Raw genomic sequence first — 14581 nt, forward strand, 5'->3', positions numbered from 1 at the left:
GCAGTTTTCTGTTTTTTGTCATTGACATTGTATATTTTTTTTTGCATGCATTTGTCACACAGTGTATATTTCAGGGTAACTTCATTAAGAAACAAAAATGAGATACCTATATAACTTATTAGAGCCAATATCAATTAAAATAGTTTCAGTACTCCTAAATAGGTAATTATTGATTTGGGCTAATTAGTTCGCCTGACATTAATAATAAGTCAATTCATAGCTATTAATGTTGACTAAAGTACACCAGTGACATGCAGTCAGGGGAGGCAGGGGAGGCATAGCCTCACCACTGTCATCATGAAAAGAAAAAAAATGTAAAGGGAAAAAGGCAAGAGCTGAGGTCAGACTGAACTAGTTGCTGTCTGAACCTGCCTCACCATGGATGACTGCTTAACTGTTTAAAAAAAGCCTCTAAAAAGCACCCTCTACTATGAGGCAGGAGAACTGAGTGCCGCTCCTATGTCAGGAATTTTTAGGCTTTTAACCCTTAAGTTAAGCAAGGGTTAAAAGCCTAAAAATTCCTGATGTAGGGGAGGCACCCAGTTTTCCTGCCTCCTAGTAGAGGGTGCACTTTTGGGCGGGGCTTCTTCAGAGAAGCTGTGTGTGTGTGTGAGAGTGTGTGTTTGAGAGTTTGTTTGAGTGAGAGAGGGAAGGGGGTAGGAGAGGCAGGGAGGGCAGCCCACCTTACCTGGCTGGAGGGGCATCGCCTCCAGCTCAAGTCAAGCCTGCAGCACTTGCAGCCCCTGCCAGCTCCTCCCAGGGTCAGCGCCAGAGAGCCGCCGTGAGAGAGACCGGCCAGGTTGCCTGGACAGTGACAGAGGTTCCCTTTGTTCTTTTGGGCGGGGGAAGTGGGGGGGGAAGAGGCTTCCTCCATTCCGTCCACACCCCACCTGCGCTGCCCTCGCCTGACAAGTGCGCCCCAGATGCCACACAGCTCTGGCGGGCGGTGCTGTTGCCGAATACCGGGGCAGAGGGTGGCAGAGAGGCCAGGCTGGACTCTTCACAGGGTGGCTGGCCTCCCCAGAGCTGAACCGGCCTTGCTTGACCCTGACCAGAGGGCATGGTTGGGGGAATGGCAGGTGGATGCTCAGAGCTCTGGGAGCCTTTCCGCCAAGCACGACACTCCCTCACAGCTCCTGTTGCCCCGTCTGGCAGGCACCGCCAGCCCAGGAAGCAGCTGAGCTGGGGAGTCCCAGCTGGCAGTTTGGCTTCCAGAGCGGGCGGTGCGGGCACCGGTGGGCTCCTCCGGACTCCTGCCTTCCCAAAGTGTGTACCTGTTTTTGTGGAAAGCAAAATAATGGAGAAGAAACGGGGAAGCTTTGGGTGTGAAATGAGGCCATGGAAGAGAGTTTTGCCCTTTGCTGGTGAACGTGGCCACATTTCACACCCGAAGCTTCCCCGTTTCTTCTCCATTCTTTTGCTTTCTGCAAAAACAGGGACACACTTTGGTAAGGTGGGAGCTCGGAGAAGCCCCCCCAGTGCCCACACCATCTGCTCTGGAAGCTGAACTTGTGCCCATCCTGGAGGGATCCTACCCCGGGCTGGCTTTCAGAGGCGTGAAAGGCTCTTTCCTCAGGCGGGCATCTTTTCCAATGAAACAGATCGAGACAGGAAGATCATTTTATTACATTTGAACATTCTGACTAAAACAGATTCTCTCATTCAAAGAGGGAACCCAAAGACCATCTTTCCGTCCCTTTTATCAAAGAAAATGCAAGAGAAAAGCTGATTAGACAAGGCAAAAATAACTCCTCCTTTGCACTGTAAACAGCTACATGGAATTAAACACTACAATTCAACGTGTGTGTGTGTGTGTGTGTGTGTGTGTGTGTGTGTGTGAGAGAGAGAGGGGGGATGGAGGGAGAGAGGGAGGAAAGATGGGAAGGAGAAGAAAAAGAAAAAGAAAGAAGGAAAACAAATGCTGTTGCTTTAAATCAGAACTGAGCATGCCTGGCTGTGGAATTCTGGGAGTTGAAGTCCACAAGTCTAAAAAAATTGCTGCCTCACCAGCCATAAACCTCACCACACGTCACTGGAGTATACTATATACAGAAGCAAAGAATGAAAGAATGGAGCAAAAATATCTAACTCCTTGCAATTCCTGCCTAAGACTTGTCAGGATTACTTATCTACAAAATGTCATTTTATGTGGGCATAAATGTTTTTTGGCCTGACCAAACTATACTTTTGCTGTTATAAATTACACTCAAGCCTATCATACTCACAATGAAGGCACTTATTGCTAAGGCTTTTTGTGGAGTTGGTGGATATTAGTAGGTATGTTTGTTAATTAATCCAGCATTTCCTGTTATGTTCCTCCTACCAGCTGATCTTTTACTTAACAACAAAAAGTAGTTTTTGAAAGTAGAGCCAAAGAGACTAATGAGCATTTGAGTTAGGACATGTTAATTGGATTGACTTGTTCTGCCTTGAGAAAATAAAGTCCTGATACAGATACATTTGATCGTTTTTGGATTCCAACTTCACTCAGTTCCATGGTGCAGCTATATTCTGCAAATTATAATCTTGGTTTGCATTGAATGACAGACAATAAATCTATGTTGATAAAAACAGAATATTTTTCTTGTGATGAGAAGAACATTTATTTCCTCTTAGTAGACACAACAGCAACAAAAAAGAAAGAAAGGAGAAAGCTTATTTAAACGTCATTCATAATATCATGTATTTCAAACCTGAAGAGAAAATTCATAGTAAATTCCTCAAAAAGCTGCTAAATGATAAGGTATGTTCTTCTTTGTATACTTTGCATTTTAAAGCCATTTCTCAACTTTTTAGACAACTTTAACATTTGAAATTTCAATATATTTGTCAATTTTATCAACATAGAGAGATTAAACAGCAGCAGTAGAGCTGGGCTTTCATATGTAATCAAAAGATGGTAATATTTTATCATAATTCAATTGGTTTCTAAGAGACTATCTGACGGCAGGATACAATCTATGGACATTTCAAAATATGCTAATTACAAAATTATTGCAGATAGGCATGAATTTTTAAATTATTAAGGTCAGGCAACCGGAAATACACACCACCTCTACTGTCCTTATAATGTAACAATATCAAACAGCAAATCATTTTTATGTTCTTAAAATGATAAGTCCAGTTCAAATATAAATTCAGAATTTGTTGAAGTATTGCAATTAAAAGACATGTGAAAAAGTAGCAAGTAGCAAGTATGTATACAAGAGTGAAATCCCTTATTTGCTTCATACTTGCTCTTTCCTTGTTCCTCTATCTTTTTCAGCATATTTTCACTTTATTAGTGCTTGTAAAGCAAAATGTTAATGCAAAGGATAGTTTCCCTTTTTTTCCCTTGTAGAATCTATTACTTAAACTGACAATAGCAATAAATTTTGAAAGCATGTGTAAAACATGAAGCAGCATGTAAGAACTCACTAGTAGGGATCTATTCTTAAAAAGTTTGCAGTAATCCAAATCTAGACTACTATGATCATTTTGTTGAATTGACTGTGGGGGGGGGGGGGAAGCATTTAGAAAACTTGATACAATCTTAAAAAATCTTGTCCATATTTTTCTTTTCAATAACAATTTGGATTACTTTCAGTAGATGAGATGAAATTGGATATCATCAATATGAGTTTATTTATAAAGTCTTTAAAATATGCTTCGGAGTACACTGAAGGATTTATGTAGCCTCTCTCTACAATTCTTTAAACCAATTGCATTTTTTCTATGATCACATGGTAGCTGTGGAAGGTTGCTGCATGAATCTAGCATGAATCTTAAAAGTTACCTCTGCTTTAAAGGTTTTAGAGACAAGAGTTATACTTCTGTTATTTGACAAAGCACTTTGGGGAGATTAAAATGCTAATCAGTTCTATTCTAGTAATCAACTGCTTTATGTGTGTTCTATCTCTTGCATTGGAGTTTTGATTACCCATCATCAATTATTTTATCTGCATGCATTTATTTTGTGCATTGGTTTTACTATAGCTATTTCACATTTCATATTCACTGTTCTTGGGTTAGTGTTTATCTCAGTTTACTATAATAAACATTGGTATATTTATTATGACTTCATCTTTTGTGGATTAGATCAGAAGATAAATAGAAAATTTTAACCTTGTTAATAAAAAAGTTACATTTTTACTATTACAAGTCTTTTTTCAATTACAAGTTTCAAGCTCATAAACAGAATTAAAGGACTACTGTGATAAAAATTGCATTAAAAAATCCATAATGATCTAATTTGACCTATTGCCTTGGTCTCCTTCATGCATGATCCTAGTCTATAAAGTGGAGAGTGTGAACTTGGCTTAGTTTCATACGTGTGTCAAGCCACAATAAATTAAGAAAGTTAGATGTATATATACTATTTATCATTTTTAAAATAAACCTTTCTTCACTATAATTAACTAGCCCAGCCAATATGATTTCTATGATATTCATCTGGAAAACAGGAGAATTTTTCCCTTTGAAGGTACTTAAAGTGAGTGTGGAATACTTCTCGCTACACTAGTTGATTTTACAATTTCACAAGACCATTTTCAATCATCTCTGTTTGATACATGAATTTTTGACAATCTTCCTATATTTTATATCTACATGCCTTCAATTCATATTGATGGTGGGCTTTGTGAGATTAAGACGACTTGGTCAATAATGTTAAGATGAAGAGAGATTTTTTTGTCACCTTGCATCCTTTTCTGACACCTGCCAATGACCAAAACAGGATTCTGGAATCCATAGCACTGAAGTAGCTTTAATAATATATTAAATATATCTTGAGATACAATTCATATCAATGAAGACATGATTCACAGACAAAGACTGCATATGAGTATTTCTTTCCATTTTTATATTGTCCCATGAAGAATTTAAATTAAGAAAAAAAAAATGAAGTTTGTATTCCTACTGAGAAATTTTAAGAAGTTCTCTAGCCATATCCCCTGAAAAATTGCTGAAATTTCTGTCTGAATTGTGTATTCACACACACACACCTGTGTGTGTACACACACATATATAAGTGCATGTATATGTATTAATTTGAATGAATATTCATATTCATTCATATTATTTATTCATCAATAATAAAAAGCCACCCCAAGCTTTCCATAAGGATAGAGCTTTTTTCCTTTCCTTTCCTTTCCTTTCCTTTCCTTTCCTTTCCTTTCCTTTCCTTTCCTTTCCTTTCCTTTCCTTTCCTTTCCTTTCCTTTCTTTTTGTATTTCTTTTCTTTTAAAATAATTGTGTTAACCACTACCAACATGTTATGTCCACATTCTATCACATGAACCTTCAACATATATTTATTTCACATGGAAATAAGATACCAGTGTATTTCTTTATGAAGAGATTTTCTGTGGTCAGCTGGAAATATTTCAAACTGATCATGTCTTTAAGATCTGTTAACTAAGTGAATTTTAATTTAGTAATTTTTCAGACAATGTTAATTTTCTTTGCAAAATGTTGTAAATTGTGTGCTGGTTGCTGAGTTATTGCTGATGTTTTCTGGTGACAGATTGAAATAATCTTTTTTACGTATTTCACATAAGTGAGTTTCTATGTCTATTTCCAAATTATTCACCTGAAAATTTAATTATCTCAGAATGGAAAGGCTAATCAAAATCCACTGCTGCGTTTCTTGTCTGAAATTGAGAATAAATATTTTTACATAAGAACAGGCTATAATTTGGGGGTCTGTGCAGAGAGGCTTGGGAGGAAATAAAGAAGATGTTGTTATAAGAGTCACTTCTAGCTAATAAAGAAACAAACAAAAAGTTACTTTAATACATACTAGACAGTACTTGTGTGCCCAAATAACTCTCTAAAAATCCTCTTGGAAGCTTGGAATTGCCTAATTTAATTTTCCTTTTCTTCTAGATTCTATACCTCTTAATAAAATGGATAATATGTCATCTCCTTCCAATTTTCTGCTCCTTCAGTTTTCAGCAGTCTGGGAATTACAGATTCTACATTTTCTTCTGTTCCTGATACTGTATCTGGCAATTGTTTTAGGGAATCTTATGATTATTTCTGCTGTTATTTTTGATCATTATCTTCACACTCCCATGTATTTCTTCCTGATGAACTTGGCCATTCAGGACCTTGGCTCTGTTTCTACTATTATTCCCAAATCCATGGCCAATTCTTTTATGAACTCTAGAAACATTTCTTACTCTGGATGTGTGGGCCAAGTTTTCTGCTTTGTATCCTTTGTTGAATCTGATTTCTTCCTGCTCACAGTCATGGCATATGATCGTTATGTTGCCATTTGCCATCCGCTGCACTATGGGATGGTGATGAATAGACAAGCTTGTGCACAAATGGTGCTTTGTGCTTGGCTGATGGGAATTTTCAATGGAGCAATGCATACTACAGGCACATTTGAAGTTCCCTTTTGCTCCAATGTTGTTGATCAGTTCTACTGTGAAATCCCACAATTACTCAAGCTATCTTGCTCTGATTCATACCAACATGAATCTACTATACTGGCAATCAATATTATGATAGAGGGAGCTTGCTTTGTTTTCATCATCATAACATATGTGCTGATCTTTACAACAGTGCTAAGAATCCCTTCTGTTCATGGAAGGCAAAAAGCCTTTGCAACCTGCCTTCCACATCTCACTGTATTTACCATATTGATAACCACTGGGTGGTTTGCCTATTTAAAACCACCTTCTAATATCCCATCTAGTTTGAATTTGGTACTGACTATGATATATACCTTTGTCCCACCTCTGCTGAATCCTGTAATCTATAGCATGAGAAACAAAGATCTAACAGTTGCCCTCACAAAATTATTTCTTTCAGCATGTTCTGCTATAGAAACCTATTTTAATGTTTCCATGTCACAGTGAGTTTTGCATTGACTTAAGCATACACTGCATTTTAGGTAGATTAAAGATATTTTAAATAGGATATCACCAAAATTTAGGCAAAACCATGTTCCAGAAAGATTGAAAACTAATATAAGGTTGAAACTTGAAATATTGCCAATCTTCTGAAGTGGGAAAATATTAAATATCCTAATAAAACACAATAATTATAAAAAGATAGTGTTCTAATGTATTTGTTTATTCCCAGTGTTTTGGAAATGCAAAGTGTTTTTTTTAAACTTTTGACTCCTCAACTCTATTTTATACATTTTATTCTCCTCCTCCTCCTCCTTCCTAGTCTACACACATGGTATACCAAGGTAGTCCTTCATTCAAATACAGTTACAACTATAAGCGACACATACTAAAGAAAATACATTTGATTATGTAGTGGAGGTATAGGTAACTATTTATTACGCATCACCAATAATTGTTTAGTTTTTTTAATCTAAATTAAGATTACATAGGTGTTTCCTGGAATATTACTTGGAATTTCTTTTTAAACTCTTATAATATAATATCTTGTTTATATTGAGCTGTTTGCACAGTTTCTACTAGAGTATCTTACATGCAAAACTGAAGTATTTAGCCAATGAAAAACAAACAAAAGACAATTATGCATTTGTTAAAGTAGCTTTACTTCTGGAAGTGAAAGTATATAACTTGTATGCAACAATCAAGACATTATTTGTTCTATAGATTAAAGGAAGTACAAACAAATCTAACCACATTTTCCCACACCTACATAGACATAAGACTGCTAAAGTAAGCTCCTGAGAAATGAGTGCTCTGAGGAATATTACATAATTAAACAAATTGTTTTATTTAGCATTCTTATATTCAAAGAAATTGAAGAGCATTTCACTTCATCTTGAATACTGCCACAGGTACATGAGAAAAGTACCTAAGATTTTACCTTCTATTACAAACTCTGGTGTCTAAAAAACTGAATGGAAAATAAATCTAGAATCAATGAATTCCTTCTGCATGGATTCCCTGATACTGAGGAGCTAAGGATAATCCATATCATTGTTTTTTTAATAATTTATTTAGCAGCCCTCATTGAAAACCTCATCATCATCACTGTCATTGTTTATAGCCGTCAGCTGCATTCACCCATGTATTTTTTTCTAGTCAATCTATCCTTGCAAGATTTTGGCTCAATCTCTGTCACAGTTCCGAAGTCAATTACTAATTCTTTGATGAACACAGAAGGGATTTCTTACTCTGGTTGTCTCTGCCAAGTTTTCTTCCTTGTTTTCTTCATTCTATCTCACTTCTTTCTCCTGTGTGTCATGGCCTATGATCGTTATGTAGCCATCTGTAATCCACTGCATTATGAGACTATAATGAACAAAAAAGCTTGTATCCAAATGGCAACCAGTGTCTGGATGGGTGGGTTGTCTTATTCTATGCTCCATACAGGAAATTTGTTTTCTGTGAAGTTCTGTTCTAAAATCATCAATCAGTTTTTTTGTGAAATCCCTCAGTTGTTCAAAATATCTTGCTCTGACTCTTATGCTGCAGAAGAATGGATACTCGTTCTAGGTTCTTGTTTAGCATTCATTCTTTTTGTTCTAATTGTGTTTTCATATGTGAGGATTTTCAAAGCAGTTTTTCAAATCCCATCTATCCAAGGGAAGCAGAAAGCCTTCTCTACCTGCTTACCTCATCTTCTAGTCATTTGTATTTTTATGGTAAGTGGTACCTTTGCATATCTGAAACCCATATCCAGCTCCCCATCAACATCAGACATCCTGGTTTCTATGTTTTATTGTGTGGTGCCACCAATCATGAATCCATTGATCTACAGCATGAGAAACAAGGAACTCAAAATGGCAATCTGGAAACTGATCCTCAATATTTTTTCCTAAACATTGCCCCCAATTTTTCAGTTTTGTGTAGTTTAATAAATTCTGCAAATTGTTTGGCCGTTTTGTGGGTTATTATACAAATGTTAAACAAATCTCTTCTTAAGTAAATCCAACTAATACATTAAATGGAACTGATTCAATATGTTATGCTTTCTCCTTGTGAAATTGATAAAACTACAATTCTTTTATGAAGCCTTGATTTTTGTTTAGAACATTGGTATACAAATGTGAGCAACTTGCAATCAATAAAACTTTATCTAGTTAAAGATATGTATTGTCACAGACCAATATCTAGGATTAGATCTCTGTAGTACAACTTAAGGAAATGCAGGTGAATGTTGTCTTGGCTGTTGAACTCTTTCATACCTCTGTTTCTTTAAAGATGAAATGCATCTATTAATTATTATATATATTTGGAAAAATATAGTATAAATGTTTGAAAATATACATCATGCTTTATACATTTTACAATGGGTTTCTTACTTGTTTTTCTTTTAGGAAAGATACAATTTTCTTTTTCATTCATTCATTCTTTTTGGTTTAGGTTAGAAAGCAGAAGATTGTGAGTTCACATCCTGCCTTGGCCATAAAAGCCAGTTGGGTGATATTGGATCACTAAATTTTTGGGTGGATATAATTCAGTTTTTTAACTGTGTGTGTGTGTGAGAGAGAGTGTGTGTGAGTGTGTGTGTGTGTGTGTGTGTGTGTGTGTGTGTGTGTAGATTCCCCCCTTTCCTGCAATTAAACTAAAGAAAGGGGAAGGGAAATCTGGAACACACATAAATGATAAATCCCCAGACCTTTCTGTCATCTTCCTATGAAATATCCAGAGTTTGCCATGCTTAGCATGATTGTATCTATTGAAGATGAACACTACTTTAAAAGGTAGTGATACTATATTTCTATAAGCCTAATAATGTAAAATCATAGCTGCCAGTTTTTCAGCTGGTGTTGCCCTTTGTTTGCATCAAGTTCTTACCAAGAACCTGGATAGTCGATTTATCAGTGTAGTATATTTGTGGATCCAAACAAGATAGTTTTTTTTTTTTTTTTGCAATGGACAGATGGAAATGTGAAAATATACATTTTCTGAGACCCCCATGGTTAGTTTATGCAATAGTTTTCAACTACTATTTTAAGATCTCGATACTTTGTGATCTTTTCCAGTTCTCTGTCTTGTGTTCTAATATCCCTTGGTTCTGCATATCCATTTCTTCTTTTGAGCGTAGGTTTAAATCTGATGTATTAACCACCAAGACTATCAGTGTATATTTGTAAATCCCACAATATTTTAACCTGATTATTTTCAATTGCTTTTTCAATTATGTTGCCCCACCATGATTAGCACATGAAACCTTGTTATAATTTTTTGATATTATTTTCTATTTTATTATCAATTCATTTTCTTCTAATGAATCTCTATATAAAAAGCTGAGAGTTACCATTCTGAAACCAATGTAAGTAAATAGATAGATGGATATCAGAATGCAAATGTATATGTGTGTAATCATAAAATGTCACTCTTTTTAAAAATTCATTTAAAGTCTCAGAAGAGATAGGAAACACTGAGCAGAACTCTATACTGTGCTTATGGTACAAAAATATATAATTCAAAATTTCTACAAATCTCATAGTTATTTCCATTCTGTTCAAAGAACAATGTTTAGCTTATCAAATTATGAAAATATAAATCTTATTCTTTTCTCTTCATACATTTCATTTTCACGTTTTCCTTTGAATTAATTTCCCATCTTTATTCTCAGCATCTTTGCTTTAAGTGCCTGTATTGATAGCAATTCAGAATGAATATCTTCTTTTCATTATAAAATTTTGGATAAACTGGAGTCATAGGGTCAGTAAGAAAAACTGTTTAATATTCAAAATAATTTTAATATTTTAATATGCAATGAAGATAAATTATGCAATATACTTTTAAATCATCAGGAAATAATGTATGACTCTGTGCTGTTGCTCATTGCTCTGTAGCATCTTGACACATGTACATGAAAGGGATACTCTGTTTGTTTGACTTAACATGGAAGCCTGAGTACATAATAGATAACCATAATATTCCTCTAGCTTGTATGTTCTTGTAAAGAAAGGATATATACCAAGTTGACAGAAAACAAAACAGACATTTTTCAAACATCAATGGAAAGAGGAGAAATGGATCAAAAACATTGGTTCTAATACATTTGGAATTAACGGGGGGAGAGGGGAATTTTGGCTGGTGATTCTGAAATGGAATATGTCATTTTAAGATGCTAATGGGGTTGGGTTTGAGAGACACAGAAATCATTTGGAGTGTTTCATGCTGAATTCAAAGATTGCCAAAAGATTGCAGATTTAAGAGTGATCCCAATCCTTGCAAAAGCAGTAGACAAAATCAGACCTTTTGATTAATCAGAAATAGCTTGTATAAAGTTGAAGCCAGAGAGAGGTGAAACCACATTCACAGTGTTATGCTCAAAAAAGGGTCACACCCTGAAAATGAGGGTGCCAGCTAGTGCAACTATCTATTATATTTTTCTCAGTAGGGCATAGAGTTAGAATATACCAATAGACATTTTAAATTGTTTGTATAAGATTTTATTTGTTAATATGTGTCTGAACCCTGTGCTTTGATATGGCCTATAGGCTGGTCAATAAAGCTATTATATTATATCAATAATGATAGAAAGATTCATATGCTCTGCAATATACACTTCAAAATTCCTTACTTTTGTACATTTGTTTCAAGCATTATCTTGACATTTCAGAGTCCCCTGTGAGATGTCCTTAGTTTAACATCTGGTGAGATCATAATGCATAAGATATTTGCTATAAAAATTACTAAAAGTGATTTTCCATTGCTAAAATCTGCCTCCTCCTCCTCCTCCTCCTCCTCTATAACCTCAGTATACCATGGTGGTATTAACTCTAATACCATCATGGTATTTGAATGAACAAAACTGCAAATAATACTTTATAATATAATGTAATGTAATGTAATGTAATATAATACAATACAATACAATACAATACAATACAATACAATACAATACAATACAATAAATATAACATAACATAACATAACAAAATATATTTGATTAATAATTGTACATTTAAACATATTAAACATTCTTAATATGTTCTTAGGGTTTTTTTAAGATATGGCAAGATAGGATGATTGTTACCTGGATTATTATTTGACATTGCTCCCTATATTCTCTTATTTCTGAGCTATTTGTGCAGTCTATACCAGATCTATTTATATGCAACTCTGAAGTATTTAGCCCTGTGGGGGGGGGGGAGGAAAAAAAATGTCTTTATCAAAGATATTTTAGTTTTAATATGGGAGTCAGCCCAGAAATAATCCGGTGATACAGTCAAAGCAGTCTGGAAGATGAGTATAATATTTGCTCTATAGCTTATATCACATCAATGTACTTTATGACCCTTGGACCACATCTGCCCCTTTTCCTGTCCCTGTCTACTACAGAGGTGGGTGTGGGGGACAGTGGAGAGGGAATAGGGGGCAGGGTGGGGCAGCAAAGCAGTGGTGGAAGAGGCGGTGCAGTGGTCGCAGCAGCAGGGAGTGGCATAAAAGCAGAAGGTGGCAGAACAGTAGGGGGCAGAATAGCAGCTTTCCACAACAGTCTGACTTTCCCATGTGCCTCTTTGATAAATTATTTACTGACACCCACTCCCAGATTAAAAGCAGAATGAACAAAGCTCTAATCACATTTCCTACATGACTTCAGAAGTAAACTAGGCTCATGAGAAATGCTCCTACCCCCAAGGATAATTATGAACATCCCCTACATAAAATTATTTTTACCTAGCACTCTAAAATCAAAATACATTCTTTGAAAACATTGAATATTGCCACAGATACATGAGAAAAGAGTGTGAAGATTGCTCTCCCTTTAGAAGCTCTGAAGCCTAAAAAGCCAAATGGAAAATGAATCTGGAGTCAGTGAATTCCTTCTGCATGGATTCCCTGATACTAAGGAACTATGGATAGTCCATATTGTTCTTTTTTTAATAATTTATTTGGTAGCACTTATTGAAAATATCATCATCATCACTGTCATTGTTTATAGTCATCAGCTGCATTCACCTATGTACTTTTTTCTAATCAATCTATCCTTGCAAGATCTTGGCTCCATCTCAGTCACAGTTCCCAAATCAATGCTGAATTCTTTGATGAACACAGAAGCCATTTCTTACTCCGGATGTCTCTGCCAGGTTTTCTTCCTTGTTTTCTTTATGATGTCTCACTTCTTTCTCCTGTGTGTCATGGCCTATGATCGTTATGTAGCCATTTGTAACCCATTACATTATGAGACTATAATGAGCAAAAAAGCCTGTATCCAAATGGCAACCAGTGTCTGGATGGGTGGGCTGTCTTATTCTACGCTATATACAGGAAATTTGTTTTCTGTGAAGTTCTGTTCTAAAATTATCAATCAGTTCTTCTGTGAAATCCCTCATCTGCTCAAGATATCTTGTTCTACCTCTTATGTTGCAGAAGAGTGGCTAATCATTCTAGGTTCTTCTTTAGCATTCATTCTTTTTGTTCTAATTGTGTTTTCATATGTAAGGATTCTTAAAGCAGTTTTTCAAATCCCATCTATCCAAGGAAAGCAGAAAGCCTTCTCTACTTGCTTACCTCATCTCCTAGTCATTTGTATTTTTATGGTAAGTGGTACCTTTGCATACCTGAAACCCATATCCAGCTCCCCATCAACATCAGACATCCTGGTTTCTATGTTTTACTGTGTGGTGCCACCAATCATGAATCCATTGATCTACAGCATGAGGAACAAGGAACTCAAAATGGCAATCTGGAAACTGATCCTCAATATTTTTTCCAAAATGTTGCCCCCAATTTTTCAGTTTTGTGTAGTTTAATAAATTATGTAAATTGTTTGGCCATTTTGTGGGTTATTATACAAATATTAAACAAAACTTTTCTTAAGTAAATCCAACTAATACATTAAATGGAACTGATTCAATATGTCATGCTTTTTCCTTGTGAAATTGATAAAACTACAATTATTTTATGAAGCCTTGATTTTTGTTTAGAACATTGGTATACAAATGTGAGCAACTTGCAACTAATAAAACTTTATCTAGTTAAAGATATGTATTGTCACAGACCAATATCTAGGATTAGATCTCTATAGTACAACTTAAAGAAATGCAGGTGAATGTTGTCTGTGCTGTTGAACTCTTTCATACCTGTTTCTTTAAAGATGAAATGTATCTATTAATTATTATATATATTTGCAAAAAATATTTAGTATAAATGTATGAAAATATACATCATGCTTTATAAATTTTACAATGGGTTTCTTACTTGTTTTTCTTTTAGGAAATATACAATTTTCTGTTTCATTCATTCATTCTTTTTTGTTCAGGCTAGAAAACAGAAGATTGTGAGTTCACATCCTGGCTTGGCCATAAAAGCCACCTGGGTGACATTGGACCACTAAATCTCTTTCCTGTCAACCTGCCATGATTATTATTATGGGGAAAATAGGAGATGGTGGGTGTGTTGGATATGTTTATCTTCTTGAATTATTTGTAAACAAAAAAACAAATAGTTTATGCCTGTCTAAAAACATTATGAGGAAAAAATAAAATAAAAAGAGAGAACATGCTCAAGCATGCACAGAAAATGAGAAGTAAATTTGCTTTCTTTATATGTTTAACATTCTGTTTTTATAAAAATGCTTTATGGTTGAATGCAACATATCTAACAGGAAAGTATGAAGTTAACAGAAACTTGATAAAATATTTTCGTTTCTGCTGCTAAAGTTTGGTGTCAGTAAGAAATGAAATATTTTACCTAATGTA

General features: G+C 35.2%; 3 protein-coding genes across 3 annotated transcripts; all 3 read left to right on the forward strand.

Annotated features, from left to right (window-relative positions):
* Nucleotides 1-5885: 5885 nt before the first annotated feature.
* LOC309401414 (olfactory receptor 14A16-like) lies at nt 5886-6845 on the forward strand (the record flags this gene model as incomplete). The annotated part of the gene is made up of 1 exon (XM_081970481.1): nt 5886-6845. One exon carries the CDS (start codon nt 5886-5888, stop codon nt 6843-6845), a length of 960 nt encoding a protein of 319 aa, XP_081826607.1.
* A 968-nt stretch (nt 6846-7813) lies between these two features.
* On the forward strand, nt 7814-8737 carry LOC309401415 (olfactory receptor 14A16-like; the record flags this gene model as incomplete). Its single annotated transcript, XM_081970482.1, has 1 exon — nt 7814-8737. One exon carries the CDS (start codon nt 7814-7816, stop codon nt 8735-8737), a length of 924 nt encoding a protein of 307 aa, XP_081826608.1.
* A 3936-nt stretch (nt 8738-12673) lies between these two features.
* Nucleotides 12674-13633, forward strand: LOC309401416 (olfactory receptor 14A16-like; the record flags this gene model as incomplete). The annotated part of the gene is made up of 1 exon (XM_081970483.1): nt 12674-13633. One exon carries the CDS (start codon nt 12674-12676, stop codon nt 13631-13633), a length of 960 nt encoding a protein of 319 aa, XP_081826609.1.
* Nucleotides 13634-14581: the final 948 nt, after the last annotated feature.

This window comes from Natrix helvetica, assembly GCF_964273705.1.
Source record: "Natrix helvetica genome assembly, chromosome: Z".
Lineage (NCBI taxonomy): Eukaryota > Metazoa > Chordata > Lepidosauria > Squamata > Natricidae > Natrix > Natrix helvetica.